The 22,687-nt window shown below is 42.6% G+C and overlaps 1 protein-coding gene across 1 annotated transcript in view; it reads right to left on the reverse strand.

The window, feature by feature from the left end:
- The window catches only part of LOC129860120 (zinc finger protein 91-like), a 398,291-nt gene that overhangs the window by 24,847 nt on the left and 350,757 nt on the right, over positions 1 to 22,687 (reverse strand). Inside the window, exon 8 of the mRNA XM_055930439.1 lies at positions 21,679 to 22,347. Within this exon, the coding sequence (XP_055786414.1) occupies positions 21,679 to 22,347 (669 nt within the window). The remainder of the gene's footprint in view (positions 1 to 21,678; positions 22,348 to 22,687) is intronic.

Below are 22,687 nucleotides of genomic sequence, written 5' to 3' on the forward strand. Positions count from 1 at the left end.
TTTAGTTTTTTAAACCAAGTTTTATTTGTCTAGCTAATCAATCTCCCTTTTATATTCTACATGATTTAGCAGTAGTTAGTCCATCAATCCAATAGATGTCGCTGCACTGTGGTAGTGGGGGGAACAGGAAGTTCCGGTAAAGAAAACGCCTAAACTGTTGTCCGTTTCTCTTTATTACTACAGGTATGTAATAGCACGTTTAAACTGTCTAATATCGAAATAACATGGTAGATAACATATCGATCAAGGTATTATCACGTTTGGGAAAGGTTTTCTGCCAACCCGAGTGAGTGAAGAACGTGCAAAAAATATTTTACGTTCATATGTGAGGCTATCCAGGTTCGTATGTAGCTCAGTGGGTTTCGCCTGAGGATGTTCAGAACAAAAACGTTTTGGAAAGTTGCAGATAGAAATCCTCTGAATAGAACTGACATGATTCCTTAGATTCAGAGGCATGTTTCTTCTACATAATACATTGATATCTGATCGTGGCCAACGTCTCCATCCTCCTACTGGACGCATCCCTGATACTCGCTTGTTCCTACCTATGTGAACCTAGCTACAATAACGATTAGCCACAATAGTGGAATTTGCGGCTCTCAAAATAAAAGTCCCTCATTGAAAGTGACGCAAACCGATACAAAATGTTGACATCGTGCCATATTTGGACTAGATAACGCTAAACATGGTTTGAATGTTGTTACTTAATTTAAAATGAATTACAATGATTAATTCGTTTCGTTATTGAGTCCCATAGGGCGGCGCACAATTGGCCCAGCGTCGTTCAGGTTTGACGTCTAGGCCGTCATTGTAATTAAGAATTTGTTCTTAATGACTTGCCAAGTTAAATAAAGGTAAAAAAAATGTATTAAAAAATGAGAAAATAACCAGAAAACAACTGTTGAAATCACACTATGGAGGTATGAGACCGCAAAATTGCATTGGGGGCATTCAAATATGCACTTATGAAAGGGGTTTGATTGTGCACCCATGAAACGGGTGACACCCACAGAAAACAATTACCAAGAGTTAAAACAAATATTATCTTCTTAGCTCTTATTGCAGGACTTTGACTGATAAATCACCTTCCTAGTCAGTCTATTACAGGGGTACTCCAGTACTATTTGAGAAGGTCCGGTCACACACATTTCCTAGGTGGCAAAGGTCCAGATGGATATTGTCATTTATTGGTGTAGTAACAACCCACTAACTTGCAACCCCAAAATCTTAACCCTCTTGTTGGCGGAAAAAAAACATTTTGCTGTTTTTAAGCTAATTTCCTGCCATTCTAAACCTGTCCATGTCTTTTGTGTGTTTATATGATACCAGGGGTCGAAGCCCAACTCCAAAAAAGTACTATTATGTATATTTTTGGTGGGGCCCGTTCAGTTACAGTCCGCCAGTTGAGTATGGAGGGTATTTTGTTTGTGTTGGACATTCATATTGCACTCTACAGCCTTACCTATGGATTGTTCAGCCTACTCAGTGACACCCACAGAACACAACTATGTAGAGTTTACACAAACATTAGCATCTCAGCTCTATTGCAGGACTCTGAAACCACTGTTGTCTGGGAGTTTAACCCTGTCAGCTAAATTGTCATGATCATCAGTGGTTTCAAGTTTCTCTGTACATTTTTGACGAGATGATCAAAGCAAAAAAGTAATACTTCTGCATTTCCCGCTGTGTAAACGCATTGATTCTCATTGCAAATCAGCTCAGGATATTTCCTGATAAAGTTGGGTAGCTGATGGGTCTATTCAGAGCTTAAATAGACAAAATAATTAATCACAGGAACCAGGACTAATAAAGCCAATGCAACTGGCTGTTTTACAAACGCTAGGCCTACCACATGGATGGATATTCATAAAATAAAGTTATAGGCCGACACTGTAGGATACACCCCAGTAAGCACGGACCCACGTAGATGTCTTTTGGATGTCTTCTTCTTCTTTTTTTACTTGACCCAAACATTAGACCGGACCAAATCTGAACCAATCACTCAGACATCATTAGGCAGGTTTCCATTGACTCAGGTGAATTCAACAAAAGCAATGTGGTATAAAAAATATTTGCGACATGTGTAATGGAAACGGCAGATATAGGAGAAATGTTTTAATGCTCGACAACATTTTTATCTGTTTGACGGGTGGATCTTTCTTTTGTTTAAGTTTCTTTATTCTGACAAATGAGGATGCAAACAGTGTTTGTTGAATAAATGCTGATTGCTGAATCATTTTGACAGTATGAGGTGCGTCATTACCTCCAGCTGTTTTTATCAGCACAAGATAGTTAAATGGAAACAACCTAGTGGGCAATTGTCTGATCTATTTTCATCTATTTTCATATACATCTGCTAAATATAAGCCATCCACAACCATAAGACCCACTAATCATTTATTTTATAAAAAATAGTTGAATCTGCTTTTTTGTTGTTGTCGCAATAATCACTTATCTGGCTTTCAAGTCTATTAAAATGCCCTTTTTTATTACAAATATAACTAGTAATGACTAACTTATTGTATGCATTATAGAAAATGAACACAGGTCTCATCAACAATCTCTCAAGCCCACATGCTAGTGACTAGCCAGCTAATCTTTATATTTCAAGTTTAGCCCTCTTGGATCTATTTGCTAACAAGGTAGAACAGTTGAATTGTTATGAACACACCCTTCTTTCTGTCTCCAACTGTTTGAAAAGCTTGTTAGCCTGTCCTCTTTGTTCAGATGTTAAAATCAAGGTGCCTACCTTATTTATCAGAATGAGAACGAGTTGCCAATTCCTTACAGTGCATTCGGGAACAATTCAGACCCCTTCCCCTTTTCCACATTTTGTTACGTTAGCCTTATTCTGAAATAGATTAAATTACATTTTCCTCATCAATCTACACACAATATGCCATAATGACAAAGCGAAAACAGATTTTTAGATTTGTTTGCAAAAAAACTAACGCTTTATTTATATAAGAATTCGAACCCTTTGCTATGAGACTCCAAATTGAGCTCAGGTGCATCCTGCTTCCATTGATCATCCTTGAGATGTTTCTACAACTTGATTGTTGTCCACCTGTGGTAAATTCAATTGATTGGACATGATTTGGAAAGGCACACGCCTGTCTATATAAGGTCCCACAGTTGACAGTGCATGTCAAATCAAATCAAATCAAATCAAATTTTATTAGTCACATACACATGGTTAGCAGATGTTAATGCGAGTGTAGCGAAATGCTTGTGCTTCTAGTTCCGACAATGCAGTAATAACCAACAAGTAATCTAACCTAACAATTCCACAACTACTACCTTACACACACACACAAGTGTAAAGGGATAAAGAATATGTACATAAAGATAAATGAATGAGTGGTGGTACAGAACGGCATGGCAGATGCAGTAGATGGTATAGAGTACGGTATATACATATGAGATGAGTACTGTAGGGTATGTAAACATAAAGTGGCATAGTTTAAAGTGGCTAGTGGTACATGTATTACATAAAGATGGCAAGATGCAGTAGATGATATAGAGTACAGTATATACATATGAGATGGGTAATGTAGGGTATGTAAACATTATATTAAGTGGCATTGTTTAAAGTGGCTAGTGGTACATTTTTACATAATTTCCATCAATTCCCATTTTTAAAGTGGCTGGAGTTGAGTCAGTATGTTGGCAGCGGCCGCTAAATGTTAGTGGTGGCTGTTTAACAGTCTGATGGCCTTGAGATAGAAGCTGTTTTTCAGTCTCTCGGTCCCTGCTTTGATGCACCTGTACTGACCTCGCCTTCTGGATGATAGCGGGGTGAACAGGCAGTGGCTTGGGTGGTTGTTGTCCTTGATGATCTTTATGGCCTTCCTGTGACATCGGGTGGTGTAGGTGTCCTGGAGGGCAGGTAGTTTGCCCCCGGTGATGCGTTCTGCAGACCTCACTACCCTCTGGAGAGCCTTACGGTTGTGGGCGGAGCAGTTGCCGTACCAGGCGGTGATACAGCCCGACAGGATGCTCTCGATTGTGCATCTGTAGAAGTTTGTGAGTGCTTTTGGTGACAAGCCGAATTTCTTCAGCCTCCTGAGGTTGAAGAGGCGCTGCTGCGCCTTCTTCACAACGCTGTCTGTGTGGGTGGACCAATTCAGTTTGTCCGTGATGTGTACACCGAGGAACTTAAAACTTTCCACCTTCTCCACTACTGACCCGTCGATGTGGATAGGGGGGTGCTCCCTCTGCTGTTTCCTGAAGTCCACAATCATCTCCTTTGTTTTGTTGACGTTGAGTGTGAGGTTATTTTCCTGACACCACACTCCGAGGGCCCTCACCTCCTCCCTGTAGGCCGTCTCGTCGTTGTTGGTAATCAAGCCTACCACTGTAGTGTCATCCGCAAACTTGATGATTGAGTTGGAGGCGTGCATGGCCACGCAGTCGTGGGTGAACAGGGAGTACAGGAGAGGGCTCAGAACGCACCCTTGTGGGGCCCCAGTGTTGAGGATCAGCGGGGTGGAGATGTTGTTACCTACCCTCACCACCTGGGGGCGGCCCGTCAGGAAGTCCAGGACCCAGTTGCACAGGGCGGGGTCGAGACCCAGGGTCTCGAGCTTGATGACGAGTTTGGAGGGTACTATGGTGTTAAATGCTGAGCTGTAATCGATGAACAGCATTCTCACATGGGTATTCCTCTTGTCCAGATGGGTTAGGGCAGTGTGCAGTGTGGTTGCGATTGCGTCGTCTGTGGACCTATTGGGTCGGTAAGCAAATTGGAGTGGGTCTAGGGTGTCCGGTAGGGTGGAGGTGATATGGTCCTTGACTAGTCTCTCAAAGCACTTCATGATGACGGAAGTGAGTGCTACGGGGCGGTAGTCGTTTAGCTCAGTTACCTTAGCTTTCTTGGGAACAGGAACAATGGTGGCCCTCTTGAAGCATGTGGGAACAGCAGACTGGGATAAGGATTGATTGAATATGTCCGTAAACACACCAGCCAGCTGGTCTGCGCATGCTCTGAGGACGCGGCTGGGAATGCCGTCTGGGCCTGCAGCCTTGCGAGGGTTAACACGTTTAAATGTTTTACTCACCTCGGCTGCAGTGAAGGAGAGCCCGCAGGTTTTGGTAGGGGGCCGTGTCAGTGGCACTGTATTGTCCTCAAAGCGGGCAAAAAAGTTGTTTAGCCTGTCTGGGAGCAAGACATCCTGGTCCGCGACGGGGCTGGTTTTCTTTTTGTAATCCGTGATTGACTGTAGACCCTGCCACATACCTCTTGTGTCTGAGCTGTTGAATTGCGACTCGATTTTGTCTCTGTACTGGGACTTAGCCTGTTTGATTGCCTTGCGGAGAGAATAGCTACACTGTTTGTATTCGGTCATGCTTCCGGTCACCTTGCCCTGGTTAAAAGCAGTGGTTCGCGCTTTCAGTTTCACGCGAATGCTGCCGTCAATCCACGGTTTCTGGTTTGGGAATGTTTTTATCGTTGCTGTGGGTACGACATCGTCAATGCACTTCCTAATGAACTCGCTCACCGAATCAGCATATTCGTCAATATTGTTGTTGGACGCGATGCGGAACATATTCCAATCCGCGTGATCGAAGCAGTCTGACTCATGTCAGAAGTCATGAGGTCGAAGGATTTGTCCGTAGAGCTCTGAGACAGGATTGACTCTTCCTAGAGCTGGCCCCCCGGCCAAACTGAGTAATCGAGTAGAAGGGCCTTGGTCAGGGAGGTGACCAAGAACCTGATGGTCACTCTGACAGAGCTCCAGAGTTCCTCTGTGGAGATGGGAGAACCTTCCAAAAGGACAACCATCTCTGCAGCACTCCACCAGTCAGGCCTTTATGGTAGTGTCCAGACGGAAGCCACTCCTTAGTAAAAGGCACATGACCTCAGTAAAAGGCACATGACAGCCCGCTTGGAGTTTGCTAAAAGGCACCTAAAGGACTCTCAGACCATGAGAAACAAGATTCTCTGGTCTGATGAAACACATCTGGAGAAAACCTGGCACCATCCCTACAGTGACGCATGGTGGTGGCATCATGCTGTGGGGATGTTTTTCAGCGGCAGGGACTGGGAGACTAGTCAGGATCGAGGGAAAGATGATTGGAGAAAATTACAGAGAGATCCTTAATGAAAACCTTCCAAGGACCTCAGACTGGGGTGAAGGTTCACCTTCCAACAGGACAACGACCCTAAGCACACAGCCAAGACAATGCAGGAGTGGCTTTGGGACAAGTCTCTACATTTCCTTGAGTGGCCCTGACTTGAACCAGATTGAACATCCCTGGAGAGACCTGAAATGGCTGTTCAGCGATGCTCACCATCCAACCTGACAGAGCTTGAGAGGAAATGCAGAGAAGAATGGCAGAAACTCCCCAAATACAAGTGTGCCAAGCTTGTAGCGTCATACCCAAGAAGACTCGAGGCTGTAATCGCTGCCAAAGGTGCTTCAACAAAGTACTGAGTAAAGTGTCTGAATACTTATGTAAATAGAAAAGTCAAGGGGTCTGAATACTTTCTGAATGCTCTGTGTGTGAATTTAGGAAATCTACTATATGTTTAGTGCATTTACATTGTGTTGACTAATTTATAGTGTGAGCCTTGTCTAATTTGAAATTAATTGAATGGTTTGTTAATGCTTAGGTACCTGATCTAATATAGTTTAAGGATAAAGAAAGTGCCAGAACTTTCAAGATTAACTTTTGTGTCCGTTTGTCTTTATTACTACTGACTGACTTAGATTAAGTCTGAGGCCAGTAACATCAACAGTGAGGACAAACCCAGCCTGCCTCTCTCCTTCCACACTGAGTCCAATCCTACAGTCACTGGGTCCTGATTGTGACAGTGGAGCCCAGTTTGCACTGGAGGATCCAGAGATGGCATCAGTGAAGCTGGAAGACTGCAGTCAAACACTGGATCTGAATGTCAACATTAAAGATGAAGAAGAGGAGGAGACGATTGGGAAATCTGTTAATCATGGTAAGAGCAGGTTCTATCTATAAGTTATCTTCATAAATTAGACCTCCATAAGTTATTACCCAGTCTATTGATAGGTTGAATTCTGTAATTCTGACATCACACATCCCTGAACAACTGGGTTATCTGGAGTGATCAGAGAGTAGACTAAAGAAGTGAAGTAGACAAACTGCCAAGTTCTAGGAAATTAGTCTGTAGTTACTAACACTTGTGATAGTGAGTGGAGGATGATATGAAATGAGTCTGTGTAGTTACTAACTCTTGTGATAGTGAATGGAGGATGATATGAAATGAGTCTGTGTAGTTACTAACCCTTGTGATAGTGAATGGAGGATGATATGAAATTAGTCTGTGTAGTTACTAACTCTTGTGATAGTGAATGGAGGATGATATGAAATGAGTCTGTGTAGTTACTAACCCTTGTGATAGTGAGAGGAGGATGATATGACTCATAATATTTGCCCCTTTTGGCCTAAATGTCTGACCTCATTTAGTCAATTGGTCGATTGTTTGGTGGATAGATGTTGGTCGACCAAGCTTTTTGTAGTCGAGCAGTGATATATATATATATATACAGTGCTGCTTGAAAGTTTGTGAACCCCTTGTGCAATTAGAGATTTTTTTAGTTTTTACCATGAAATCTTCATTTAATCAGAACCAGTCTTTTGATCTGACATAACAGGTTTATTTTTACCAATACCAACTGACTGGTTCTTCTGATGTTGTTCACACAGGAGAACATGTTGAGACATCCTCTACATCCAGAGAGCAACAGCAGGAAGATCACAGACCTAAGAGATCTCACCACTGCCCACATTGTAAGGAGAGTTTCTCAATTCTATCGAAGTTAAAAATACACCTAAAAATACACACAGGAGAGAATCTGTATTCCTGTACTGACTGTGGGAAGAATTTCACAACATTAAAGGTTCTGACAGTTCATCAGAGAGTGCATGAACGGATACACACAGGAGAGAAGACTTACTCCTGCCATAATTGTGTAAAATTCTTCACATCATCAACTGAGCTAAAAATTCATCAGAGATCACACACAGGAGAGAAGCTTTACTTCTGCTCTGACTGTGGGGCTAGTTTCTCTCGACTGGGCAACTTAAAAACACATGAACGTATGCATACAGGAGTGAAGCCTTACTCCTGCTCTGACTGTGGAAAGAGTTTCTCTCGACTAGGCCACCTAAAAACACATAAACGTATACATACAGGAGAGAAGCCTTACTTCTGCTCTGACTGTTTAAAATGCTTCACAACATCAACTGAGCTAAAAGTTCATCAGAGAATACACACAGGAGAGAAGCCTTACTCCTGCTCTGATTGTGTAAAATGCTTCACAACATACTCTGGGCTTGAAGGTCATCGGAGAACACACACAGGAGAGAAGCCTTACACCTGCTCTAATTGTGTAAAATGCTTCACTTCATCAACTAAGCTAAAAATTCACCAGAGAACACACACAGGAGAGAAGCCTTACTTATGCTCTGACTGTGGGGCGAGGTTCTCTCGACTGGGCCACCTAAACACACATGAACGTATACATACAAGAGAGAAGCCTTACTCCTGCTCCGACTGTGGAAAGGGTTTCTCTCGACTGGGCAACTTAAAAACACATGAACGTATACATACAGGAGAGAAGCCTTACTCCTGCTCTGACTGTGTAAAATGCTTCACAACATCAACTGAGCTAAAAGGTCATCAGAGAACACACACAGGAGAGAAGCCTTACTCCTGCTCTGATTGTGTAAAATGCTTCACAACATACTCTGGGCTAATAGGTCATCAGAGAACACACACAGGAGAGAAGCCTTTCTCCTGCTCTGACTGTGTATGCATACGTTCATGACTGGGAAAAGTTACTCTCGACTGGGCCACTTAAAAACACATGAACGTATGCATAAAGGAGAGAAGCCTTACTACTTATTTGACTGTGGAAAGAGTTTCTCTCGAATGGGCCAGTTAAGATTAAAGTCACTCCATCACTTAAGTCTCGTAAAATAAGTGATAACAGTGAACTGGATCAAATGAAGAAAGTGTAGAACACTATTGTAATCCTATTGTTTTTCACTGTGAGAGAACTGTACAGAGGAAAGGGAGCGTTTATAGAATGTTAGCTTCTCTTTACTTCACTGATCAGTGTGCACCTTGTCAGTTTTGGTGTGTTTTGTTAGCTTCTACTGTAAAGATATTGAGATGACCTTGGATTTGCCCTTAGGGTTGAATATCCTCTGTGAGGCATCTCACTATGGAGTCTGATGGTTGACTGGGTGGTACTGCTTCCCTCTGCAGTTTTCTGTGGGGATGAGCTGGTAGACACAGCATACACTGAGTGTACAAAACATTAAGGACACCTGCTCTTTCCATAACTGACCAGGTGTAAGCTATGATCCTTAATGATGTAGTTTTTGTGTATTTTATTATAGATCAGCATTAGCTTTCAGAAAAAAACAATAAACTGCGATTGCAGTGGGCTAAGGAATGAAAACACTGGACTGGAAAATTTGAAAGACATTGCCTGGTCTGATGAATCCTGGTTCCTGCTGTTTCATGCTGATGGGAGGACTAGGGTATAGAGGAAACCATGAGTACATGTATCTATGCTGTGTGTCAACATTGCAGGCTGGTGGTGATGGTGTGGGGTGTGTTTTCATGGCACATATTGGGCCCCTTGATAAAAGTGGGGCAACGTTTGAATGCCACAGGATGTCTTAACATCATTGCCAATCAGGTGCATCCCTTCATGGCAGCAGTGTATCCATCTGCAAATAGATTATTTTTGCAGTATTAAGCCCCACGCCACAAGGCTTGTCCAGGAATGGTTCCAAGAACATGACAGTGAATTCAGCTTACTGCAGTGGCCCGCCGAGTCACCAGATCTCAATCCAATTGTTCATCTGTGGGAGGAGATGGAACGAGCTATTCTGAGTAGAGATCCACTCCCAGCCAACTTTACACAATTGTGGGAAGCATTGGGCCAGAATCCCTGTGGAATGCTCTCAGCACCTTGGACAGTCCCAGCCCCGACTAATTGAGTCTGTTCTGAGGACAAAGGGTGTTCCTAATGTTTTGTACACTGTGTATATCAGATAAAGATGGTGTGATGATCAGTTTTCAGCATTAGTTTGGGTGGATTATTTTATTACTCAACAACTTTTGTTTAATGATAAACATGCTATGAATCGACTACTTGTGTTTATTAAATTGTCTTTTAATACTAGATTCATTATTTTAGTCATTGATGATGAATGTATTTGAATAACTGTGTTGAAGTTATTTGATCTGGTGGCAGGTAGCCTAGCAGTTAAGAGTGTTGGGCCAGTAACTGAAAGGTTGCTGGTTTGAATCCCAAGCCGACTAGGTGAAAAGTCTGACATTGTGCCCTTGAGCAAGGCAATGAACCCTTATTTGTCCTGTAAGTCTCTCTGGATAAGAGCATCTGCTAAATGACAAGATTGTAATGAAAAATGTTTGTACATGAATTTATGCTGGGCAACTACCTTTTTTCTCTTAATTGAAATAAACAGTTTGTGTATACACAATACACAACATTACCGCTGTGTTTACCCTGGTCAGAGGGACAGGACCATAGTAAGCTAGACTATGTAGCTGCTGTTGTTAGTAGCCTACAGCTTCCATGCAATACAGCATGTCAGATCGCTAATGATTAGGTGTATAGGCTGCTACATTTATGCAAGAGTTTTAGCTGGTGTCTATCAGGAGTGATGTGTTATCAGGCTGAATAACTACCAGAGGGAAGTGGAGAGCGCGCCTTGAGCTTTGTGCGTTGTGCCCGGCCCGCCCGACATGGTCAAGAGAGGCAAAGGGCCTGCAGCAGCACTCTGATGTGAAGAACTGTACAAAAATCTATGATTGTACTACAATGAAAAAAATAAAGCATGGTATTTTCCTGCAATGGTAGTGACCAAAAACCAATATATGTTTTTCATTGTACTAGAGGCCTAGGAACATAGAAGAAACTGACAGACGTGTCATAATAGCCCGGAACTAAAGCTGCACTGGGAGACACATTTGAAATGGAATAGGTTGAATACATGCAGCAGGGTGGAACAATCACAGTAAAACACGATTTAAATGTATTGTTGGAAGGGCTGTGGTCACCATTCATGTACTACATTAAATATATACATCAGATGGTTTTGGGGAACTATTTCATAGGGTTTGCACAGGTACATTATTTACCCATTTCAATCTTATACCAACCAACCCTATGGTTGGTGTGACTGTTATGGTCAGAGCAGACCATCTGATATGCCCTTAAATATTGTAATATGCAACCTGGAATTAAAATGTAAGAGGACCGGTGCTTCTACAGTGAAACACATCTCACATCTGTGCTGTTTGAGAGAGATGTTGTTAGACTACATTGTATCGTTGTTTCCTCTTCTGAGGGCACTGGTGGGGAGCAACATTTCAATTCACAGAAACAATGAGTCCTTCAAGTTTAGCACTAAATCCACACGTTTGAATTATCTGTTTGATGATGGTGAAGGGGAGATTGAATTGACAATATACAACAGGGGTTGGCAACTTGGTTATCAGGTTTCAGGTAAGACCCAAGTGCAGACTGTAGAAGTAACAATGTTTATTGTAACAACAGGGGCAGGCAAACGACAGGTCAAGGCATGCAGGGGTCAATAATCCAGAGTAGTGTGGACAAGGTGCAGGCAGGCCCAGGTCAGGCAGAGGTCGGTATAAGGTACAGAACAGCAGGCAGGCAGAGTGGTCAGGCAGGCGGGGTCGGAGTCAGGACGGGCAGGGGTCAAAACCAGGAGGGCAAGAAAAGAGAGACTGGAAAAAGCAGGAGCTGAGACACAAACCGCTGGTAGGCTTGAACAAACAAGACACACTGTCAGACAGACAGAACACCCCTGTATAAATACCCAGGGGATAAGTGGGGAAGATGGGCAACACCTGGAGGGGTTGCCAAGTCAAGGTCCAAGAGGCTTCTAAACAGCTTCTACCCCCAAGCCATAAGACTCCTGAACAGCTAATCAAATGGCAACCCAGACTATTTGCTTTGCCCCCCCCCCCTCTCTTTTATGCTGCTGCTACTCTCTGTTATTATCTATGCATAGTCACTTTAATAACTCCACCTACATGTACATATTACCTCAATTACCTTGACTAACCGGTGCCCCTGCACATTGACTATGTACCAGTACCCCCTGCCAATAGCCTCGCTATTGTTATTTTACTGCTGCTCTTTAATAATTTGTTACTTTTATTTATTTATGATTTTTTTCTTAAAACTGCATTGTTGGTTAAGTGCTTGTAAGTAAGCATTTCACTGTAATGTCTACACCTGTTGTATTCGGCACATGTGACATAAAATTGGATTTGATCACCCATATTCATCGTATTTCTCCAATTTCAAACCAGTGTGTCTTGTCTGTAATGAGACTCTCGCTGTTTGCAAAGAGTTCAATCTGAGATGTCATTATGAATCTAAGCATGGTACGTTCAGAAGTAGATGTTCCACCCCAGACATGAGGCTGAAGTCTGATGCAGAAAGGAAGGTGGGCCTAAGGAGTGAACACCCTATGTGCTTTACAGTGGCGATTTTTACATGTACATATTTTATTGTTATTTAACCTTAATTTAACTAGGCGGTTCTTATGACTTACACAAATCCACAAGGAGTCAGTAGAAACCATTTTTGTTTAAGCAAGTCAGCCATATCAGCTATGTTTTTTAAAAAGGCAGTAAATGAGGCCAAATTAACTGCCAGACGAGGTTCCTGTGGCTGATCGCCAGGTGCAGCGGTGGTAAGGATTCTTTCGCTCCATGGTGCTGAAAGCAAAGCTCAAGCATTATGTTGGACTAACTAAAAGTCTGTAACAAATGGTTTATTTGAGCTGTTCTTGCCATAATATGGACTTGGTATTTTACCAAATCTAATGTATACCACCCAGTGGCGTAACTTCAGCCGGTGCGGTTGCACCAGGGCCCACGTCGTACATGAGCCCGGTGACGGGCCCGGATCTGAGGAGCCACAGGGTGGTATAATGTAATTTGAATTCCGCTCTTCCATGCCCAAGTATTAATTGTTGACGCGAGTCCATCATGCCTATTATTTAATGACAAGAGCTTTCTTTAATGTAGGCTATATGATAAATGATCCCACTGATGGTTTCACCAACAAAATGTTTGGTCACTACATAAGTCTGCATGCTATTTTAGTGTATAAATCTAATTAATTTGCTAAATAAATAATTGTATTCAAAAGTTTCAATACCATGTTAAGATAATGAAATGCATTCTGGGATTCATTGTGCAAATACTGTCCAAAGCGTTGTTGTTTCTGTCATTGTTTAAAGCAACAGTTGAGCTAGCTATCAAGAGACAACTGGCGGGAAAGAAATTGAGAGAATGTCGAGAATAGAAAATTACAGATTTAAAAATCCGCAATGTATCAACACAAAAGTGGAACGCAAAAGAGCAAGGCCAAACATGAGAAAGCAAAGGAGGTATCACATTTGTTAAATTAGATTCCTTTTTTAAATGCAGTTAAGTGCAGCCATTGCTAACACAAGCAATGTAGTGGGAGCAGAAGAGGATGTAGGTTTATCATCGCCAGCAGCAGCTTTTAGCGTGTCAAGTGAGCCAAGGCCGAGCTGTTCCATCATACCAGAAGAAGCAACTTTGACAGAGGAGTATACAGGTTGTCAGGTATCGGCGGATACGACCCTGAGCACAAGTAGGGCCGGACAAGCTATCCCGGGTCGGGCGGGGAGGAAGAGGAGCAGGGCGAGGAGCAGGAGCAGGGCGAGGAGCAGGGCGAGACTAGAATCGTGGCGGGTGAGGAAACAGGTGGAAGTGGGACAGATGGCCTTTTTACCTGTCCAACAGTCAGGGGGCGTTATGCAACAAATGTGGATGCAAAAGTTAAACGGCACGTTATTTCATTAGGCTCGTGTAAGCCTACTGGCCCATTCCCAAGAGATGACGAAAGGCGGTGTTTTTCCGAGTCGTATTACACCACTACAACCAAGGCTGGAATCAAATGACCACGTACATGGCTATGTTATTCGGCCAAGCCAGATTGTACGTATTGTGAGCCTTGCTGGCTGTTCAGAGATCAGAGAGCCCCTTTCTTCTCTGAAGCGTGGGTGAATGGAGTGAGAGATTGGCGCCATCTAACACCCAAAATAGCATGTTATGAGACATCCCAGATTCACATGAGTGCCTGTTTGGTATATGAGCAATGGAAGCTCAATGGCACTATTGACGCAGAAATGGAGAGAGGCGTGCGTAACGCAGCAAATTTCTGGCGACAGGTGTTGGAGCGCATAGTTAATGTAACTCCCACACTTGCATCATGTAATTTGGCGTTCAGCTGGGGCACTGTGAAAAGCTGGGGCAGGCCAACAGTGGGAATTTTCTCAGTATAATTGAACTGCTGTCATTTTACGACCCAGTTCTGAAAGAACTTTTAGAACGCCCCGCAGGATCCGTTAACTATCTCAGTCCTCAAATCCAAAATGAGCTGATTTATATCTTAGCCGAGCGAGTGAAGTGTGACATTCAGGGAGAGATGCAGGAAGCACCATTTTCTTCTATTATTATGGACACCACACCGGATGTATCTAAAGTAGACCAGTTAAGCCAAGTTTATCGCTATGTGAGAGTGATAAGGGATGCAAATAATGTCGCCACAGATCTTGTTTTTGGGATTTCTGGAGACTTCAACATAAAAACCTTCGGCAGCATAGAGGATAAGGGGCTGGATATTTCAACATGTCATGGGCAGGGGTATGATGGAGCTGCTAACATGAGCAGGGTGTATTCGGATGTGCAGGCCAGAATATCCTAAAAGGAGCCACTTGCTGTTTATGTGCATTGCGCAGCGCATAATCTTAACCTGGCTCTCAATGACTCTATCAAAAATGTGCCAGAGATTAAACAGTTTAAACAGTATGATACTGTTGAACTGTTATACACCTTCTTCAGGTATAACATGAAGAGATGGTCAATGTTGCGTGGTAAATTTGATTTTGCATCAGAAAATGTAACTCTAAAACGACTGTGTCCCACAAGCTGGTCATCTAGATAGGAGTCCCTTGCCGCCCTGAGATACAGATATGTGGACGTAATGAAGGCCCTCACAGAGATTGTGCTTTTAAGTGACGAGATGGATGATGCAGCAGCACTTACATTTTAGTCGTTCTGCAGACAAAGGTTTTAGAAAACGTGAACGTCGTCTCCAAAATGCTACAGGCCGAAGATGCAGACCTGCACAGGGCAGTTAGCCTAATCAAGGACATTATAGAGGTCCTGTCCGGATTCCAACAGGATTTTGAGAAGGCAAAAGTCACTGCAAAGACCCTTGCTGACAAATGGGGAGCTCAGAACGCATTTGAAGACACTCGGAGAAGGAAGGCAAGGAAGGCGAGGCGTCATTTTGATGAGCTATGCGAGGACGAGCGACTGATGGGGAGAGTAGTTTTAGAGTCAACATCTTTAATGCAAACCTTGACATCGTTATTCACCAGCTGTCAAACAGATTTAAAAGCCTGCGGGCAACATCGAGCCTGTTTGACTCCATCCATCCCACTACCCTGGCCAACGCAGATGATGATGCGCTCTACGAGACGGCCAGCCATCTGGCTGAACATTACAGCAAAGATATATCAGCAAGCTTGGGGCGGCAGGTAGCCTAGGCCCTCATGGTTCCCCACTGTTAGATCTAAACTCAGCAGAAAAATATGTGTCCTCTCACTGTCAACTGAGTTTATTTTCAGCAAACTTAACATGTGTAAATATTTCTATGAACATAAGATTCAACAACTGAGACATAAACTGAACAAGTTCCACAGACATGTGACTAACAGAAATGGAATAATGTGTCCCTGAACAAAGGGGGGGGGGTCAAAATCAAAAGTAACAGTCAGTATCTGGTGTGGCCACCAGCTGCATTAAGTACTGCAGTGCATCTCCTCCTCATGGACTGCATCAGATTTGCCAGTTCTTGCTCTGAGATGTTACCCCACTCTTCCACCAAGGCACCTGCAAGTTCCCGGAGGGATTGTGCGTTCCTGGTGTAACTTGGGCAGTTGTTGTTGCCATCCTCTACCTGTCCCGCAGGTGTGATGTTCGGATGTACCGATCCTGTGCAGGTGTTGTTACACGTGGTCTGCCACTGCGAGGACGATCAGCTGTTCGTCTTGTCTCACAGTACGGATATTGCAATTTATTGCCCTGGCCACATCTGCAGTCCTCATGCCTCCATGCAGCATGCCTAAGGCACGTTCACGCAGATGAGCAGGGACCCTGGGCATCTTTCTTTTGGTGTTTTTCAGTCAGTAGAAAGGCCTCTTTTGTGTCCTAAGTTTTCATAACTTGGACCTTAATTGCCTGCCGTCAGTAAGCTGTTACTGTCTTAAACAGGTGCATGTTCATTAATTGTTTATGGTTCATTGAACAAGTATGGGAAACAGTGTTTAAACCCTTTACAATGAAGATCTGTGAAGTTATTTGGATTTTTACAAATTATCTTTGAAAGACCGGGTCCAGAAAAAGGGATGTTTCTTTTTTTGCTGAGTTTAGATTAACTCTAATCATCCTTCTGGAAATCAGACTTTTAAAATCTAGACTAGGACAAGTCTGAGACTATTTTAAACTGTGTCTGAGATAAACTATAATAACTGAAATGGCTTAAGTCCAATTTATTTAAGGATTAGGCTCAATCTGTGTCCGCAGAACTGCACCATAGAGTTTACTAGATGAATGAAGTGACGATCCATTCAGACCAGCCTTACTGATTGAACTTTCATAACTACATTTGTGCATTTCAAAGTTCTTCAGTGATGTGTAATGTCAGAATTCAACATAGCAATAGACTGGGTCATAACTTATGGAGGTCTAATTTATGAATAGCATGTATAGCTAGAACCTGGTTTTACCATGAATAACAGATTTCCCAATCTTCTTCTTCTCCTCCTTTAATGTTGACATACAGCTCCAGTGTTTGACTGCAGTCTTCCAGCTTCAGTGATGCCATCTCTGGATCCTCCAGTGCAAACTGGGCTCCACTGTCACAATCAAGACCCAGTGAATGTAGGTTTGGACTCAGTGTGGAAGGAGAGAGGCAGGCTGGGTTTGTACGTAATGGTAATCTGGAAACCCTGGATAGGATCCCAGTCCTAAATAGAAGTCTGGTCCTCCCCTGTGCATTCCACACCCCCTCTCATTGTACTGTATGCAAGAACACATTTTGAACAATGGCTTCCTAAAATGCTGTGGTGCTTACAAACACAATAGGAAAGGTTGTGGTAGATGTGGGCCGTCACAGGAGAGTTCACAGCTCCTCCACTCTGACCAATGGGGCATGGAAAGGGTAATGCAAGCTATCAAGCTATCAAATTCAATGCAGCTATCCAAATACATTCATCATCAATGACGAAAATAATACATCTAGTTTTAGGGTCTCAGTTTCAGGGTCTTGGCAATCTTCTTATAGCCCAGGCCATCTTTATGTAGAGCAACAATTATTTTTTCAGGTCCTCAGAGAGTTCTTTGCCATGAGGTGCCATGTTGAACTTCCAGTGACCAGTCAGTATGAGGGAGTGTGAGAGCGATGACACCAAATTTAACACACCTGCTCCCCATTCACACCTGAGACCTTGTAACACTAACGAGTCACATGACACTGGGGAGGGAAAATGGCTAATTGGGCCCAATTTGGACATTTTCACTTAGGGGTGTACTCACTTTTGTTGCCAGCGGTTTAGACATTAATGGCTGTATGTTGAGTTATTTTGAGGGGACAGCAAATGTACACTGTTATACAAGCTGTACACTCACTACTTTACATTGTAGTAAAGTGTCATTTCTTCAGTGTTGTCACATGAAAAGATATACTCAAATATTTACAAAAATGTGAGGGGTGTACTCACTTTTGTGATATACTGTATATATATTTATTTTTTTACTCTCTGTGCACGCAGACTAGGCGTACTGATGTCCTGTTCAGGTTGGGATGGAGAACCTGAAGATGAGGAAAAATAGATCTTCATGAAGATTGAATGGTTATGGGTCTGAATCATTAACTGCTATAGCCTACCACCATTGAGCGTTCCCTCTTTCAAACTACCCGTGAGTTCTATTGGCTGCTGTAATTAATATTCAGCAAAAAGAGCTTGCTTCTCTCTTCCAATAGTCTGTTAGTAGAAGAAATGTGAGTCCAAGAGCTAAGGAGGGTTTAAGGAGAGGCCAGCGGAGCACAGGTTCGTATTGCGCAAGAGACAGAGGCAAGAGACAGAGGCTATAAGTTATTAGCTTATTATGCATCACCCATTATTAATTTGCTAAATATATTATGCATAACCTATTAACGTAAACTCACTCCATTCCGTACAAATGTGCGTATCCGCAACATTCAAACGAGGCTACAAAGAAAACTAATGGGACTGTAGCGACTGTGTTGACTTCAAAATCGGGGGTGTGAACTACGTTTCTATTCAAGCGTTGATCGACATGGTAATGGCTCTATAGTACTGGAGAAAAGTTGAAAAAACAGACCCTCCGTTACATCGTGACGTGTCATGCCGTAACGTACAGCAAGCATAAAGCAACTATTTCTGTCTTACAATCTCTCTCCACCAGGTAGAGCACTTCTCTAATCTTTTAAAAACAAGAAATGGACAGTGACGGGGTAAGGGGGGATACCTAGTCATTTTTTGCGTCATCATTGCATGCGATCATCATTCTCAAAGCCGCTGTTTACTTCTAAGATCACTTTAGCACCGCCCTAAAAACCAGATTCAAATTCGACACAAACCTTCAAATAGGTATATAATGACACATTATATAAACTCTTTATAGTGTTTTATTTACATTTTAGAGGCGATAAGGTGAAAAGTTGGACAGATCAAGTGAAAAAAAGCAATTTTCCCACACAACATCTCTCCTTCCTTCTATCACGCATTAGTTTCGCTTCCCCACCCGCCATTTTTAAAAAGACCCGACGGGGCTTATTGCCTTCTTGAATCATGCAGAAACGGGCAGCGTGGGGTCATGTAATTGATTCTGTTGGAAAGGGGAGAAATTGTGCTTTACAATGGTATTGACATTACAGTTGATCTGGAAGTATTACGTTTTATGGGGCGCTAAAATAAGGTCAATTGTAAGGACCAAGGCGATGTACAAAAGTGAGTGAGTTTACGTTATTCATTAGCTAAATATATTATGCATATACCCCTTATTCATTAGCTAAATATAATATGCATAACCTATTATTCATTAGCTAAATATATTATGTAAAACCCATTAGCTAAATATAAGGCTAATACTGTGTTGACTTTATTGCTTGAAAAAGGTAGGCTACCACATCTAATGTCACACATATATATTATATACAGTGGATTCAGAAAGTATTCAGGCCGCTTGACTTTTTCCACATTTTGTTACATTACAGCCTTATTCTAAAATGTATTAAATTGTTTTGTCCCCCCCACTCAATCTACACACAATACCCATAATGACAAAGCAAATGGTTTCATTTTTTGTGTGCAAAAAATGTACATAAGTCTTCAGACCCTTTACTCAGTACTTTCTTGAAGCACTGTTGGCAGTGATTACAGCCTCGAGTCTTCTTGGGTATGACGCTACAAGTATTTGGGGAGTTTCTCCCATTCTCTGCAGATCCTCTCAAGCTGTCAGGTTGGATGGGGGGCATCGCTGCACACCTATTTTCAGTTCTCTCCAGAGATGTTCGATCGGGTTCAAGTCCGGGTTCTAGCTCGGCCACACAAGGACATTCAGAGACTTGTCCCGAAGCCACTCCTGTATTGTCTTGGCTGTGTGCTTAGGGTCATTGTCCTGTTGGAAAGTGAACCTTCGCCCCAGTCTGAGGTCCTGAGCGCTCTGGAGCAGGTTTTCAAGGATCTCTCTGTACATTGCCCCGTTCATCTTTCTCTGTCTGAGTGACCATCAGGTTCTTGGTCACCTCCATGACCAAGGCCCTTCTCCCAAGATTGCTCAGTTTGTCTCGGCTACCAGCTCTAGGACGAGTCTAGGTGGTTCAAAACTTGTTCCATTTGAGAATTAAGAAAGCCACTGTGTTCTTTGGGACCTTCAATTCTGCAGACATTTTTTGTTACCCTTCTCCAGATCTGAAAAAGTCAAGGGGAATACTTTCCCAATGCACCGTAAGCCTACCTGATGATATGCGGCTGCTTTGTTAAACAATGAATGGCTTTTTCTCTAATTCGTTGACATCAGATACTTCAGTTGTAACTGGTTCTGTTGCACTACATTTTTACAGTTGATAGACAACTTTAGCTCTGTTCCAAACTTAGACTATACTAAAGCAATTGTACACGAGAGGGTGTGCGAAACAACTTTTTAACACAGCTGTGCTGCGGTTATAGGTAAGAGTACCGTATATCAGCACAGCTGTGCTGCGGTTATAGGTAAGAGTACCGTATATCAGCACAGCTGTGCTGCGGTTATAGGTAAGAGTACCGTATATCAGCACAGCCGTAATAAAAGTTGTTGTTCACAACCTCTAGTGTACATTTGCTTTTCTACAACGCGTTACCAATTAAATAAAAAACGTTATTTTGATAAATGTATTCAAACCGACTGGCAGAGAAAAGATGTCAGTTCATTCTATTGGATAGGTTGCCAGAGACTCGATCATCTACGGAGTCGTTTGTTCAAAGTGTTACGTAGCCATACTGGCTTGCAACGCTCTTATCCCTTGGCTGGGCTGATGGGCCAGTGGTTGAGCAGTGATTTCTCAGATGGAACATGCTTATCTGTGCTAAACTGTTTTTTTAGTATGGCTTAGAACGTGTTTCAACCAATCACAATGCTTGTTTTGACCAACCCGTTGTAGAATATTTTTGAACAATAGCCTGTATAGAAATCAAAAAGGTCTCTGGTGCTGCAGTATGCCTCATTTATTGTCATGCTCTGTTCTGGTATAAAAAAATATTCTGCTCATCTCCAGTCATGTAGAATTTAATGAAATGGGTTTAGAAAAGGCCTTTTATTTTGCCTCAGAGAGCAAATAAGATGAGATTCACGCTCTGCTTATATTATAATGGATATATTTTCACCCCTACCCTGTCCGTGGTGTTCTGCGAATCCAAAACCTTCTGGCTACTTCGCCATGTAATGCTTACAAAACAAAGTTTATAAAACTGCCTATCTAAGGCTTGTTCGTGTCTGTTCTCCATTGTTTCAACAAGAGAAACCTCAGAGGATATTCAACCCTAAGGGCAAATCCAAGGTCATCTCAATATCTTTACAGTAGAAACTAACAAAACACACCAGAACTGACAAGGTGCACACTGATCAGTAAAAGAGAGGCTAACATTCTATAACACTCCCTTTCCTCTGCACAGTTCTCTCACAGTGAGAAACTATAGGATTACAATAGTGTTCTATGCTTTCTTCATTTGATCAAATTAAAACGTTGCCAATTATTTTATCAGATAAAAATTAAGTGACGGCGAGACTAATCTTAGCTGGTCTGAAAGAACTGATGAGGCTTTTCTCATGTATATATACATTGGTGTCATTTTAAAAATGGCCCAATCTGGAGAATCTCTTCTCACAGTCAGAGCAGGAGCAAGGCTTCTCTTCTGTGTGTGTTCTCAGATTAACTGTCAGACCCCTTGATGTTGTGAAGCTCTTCCCAGCTTCAGAGCAGGAGTAAGGCTTCTCTCGTGTGCATCCGTTGGTGTGATTTTAAGTTGTCCTGTCGAGAGAAATTCTTCCTGCAGTCAGAGCAGAAGTAAGGTTTCTCTCCTGTGTGTATCCGTTGGTGTGATTTTAAGCTGTCCTGTCGAGAGAAATTCTTCCCACAGTCAGAACAGAAGTAAAGCTTCTCTCCTGTGTGTATCCGTTGGTGTGATTTTAAGCTGTCCTGTAGAGAGAAACTCTTGCCACAGTCAGAGCAGTAGTAAGGCTTCTCTCCTGTATGTATACGCTGGTGACCTTTTAACTTATCAAATTGGGAAAAACGTTTTCCACAGTCAGAGCAGGAGTAAGGCTTTTCTCTAGTGTGCACACTCTGATGAATTGTCAGAGACCCAGATGTTGTGAAGCTCTTCCCACAGTCAGAGCAGGAGTAAGGCTTCTCTCCTGTGTGTATACGTTCATGTGTTTTTAAGTGGCCTAGTCGAGAGAAACTCTTCCCACAGTCAGGGCAGGAGTAAGGCTTTTCTCTAGTGTGCACACTCTGATGAATTGTCAGAGACCCAGATGTTGTGAAGCTCTTCCCACAGTCAGAGCAGGAGTAAGGCTTCTCTCCAGTGTGTATCCGTTGGTGTGATTTTAAGCTGCCCCGTCGAGAGAAATTCTTCCCACAGTCAGAGCAGAAGTAAGGCTTCTCTCCTGTATGTATAAGTTCATGTGTTTTTAAGTGGCCCAGTTCGGGAGAAACTCTTTCTACAGTCAGAGCAGGAGTAAGGCTTCTCTCCTGTGTGTATTTTTAGGTGTATTTTTAGCTTTGATAGAATTCGGAAAATCTCCTCACAATGTGGGCAGTGGTGAGACCTCTTAGCTCTGTGATCTTCCTGCTGTTGCTCTCTGGATGTAGATAATGACTCAACGTCTCCTGTGTGAACAACATCAGAAAAAGGTCAATTGGTGTGATATACACTAAGTATTCAAAACATTATGAACTCTTTACATGACAGACTGACCAGGTGAAAGCTATGATCCCTTATTGATGCCACTTGGTAAATCCACTTC

This window comes from Salvelinus fontinalis, chromosome 7 (assembly GCF_029448725.1).
Source record: "Salvelinus fontinalis isolate EN_2023a chromosome 7, ASM2944872v1, whole genome shotgun sequence".
Classification (NCBI taxonomy): domain Eukaryota; kingdom Metazoa; phylum Chordata; class Actinopteri; order Salmoniformes; family Salmonidae; genus Salvelinus; species Salvelinus fontinalis.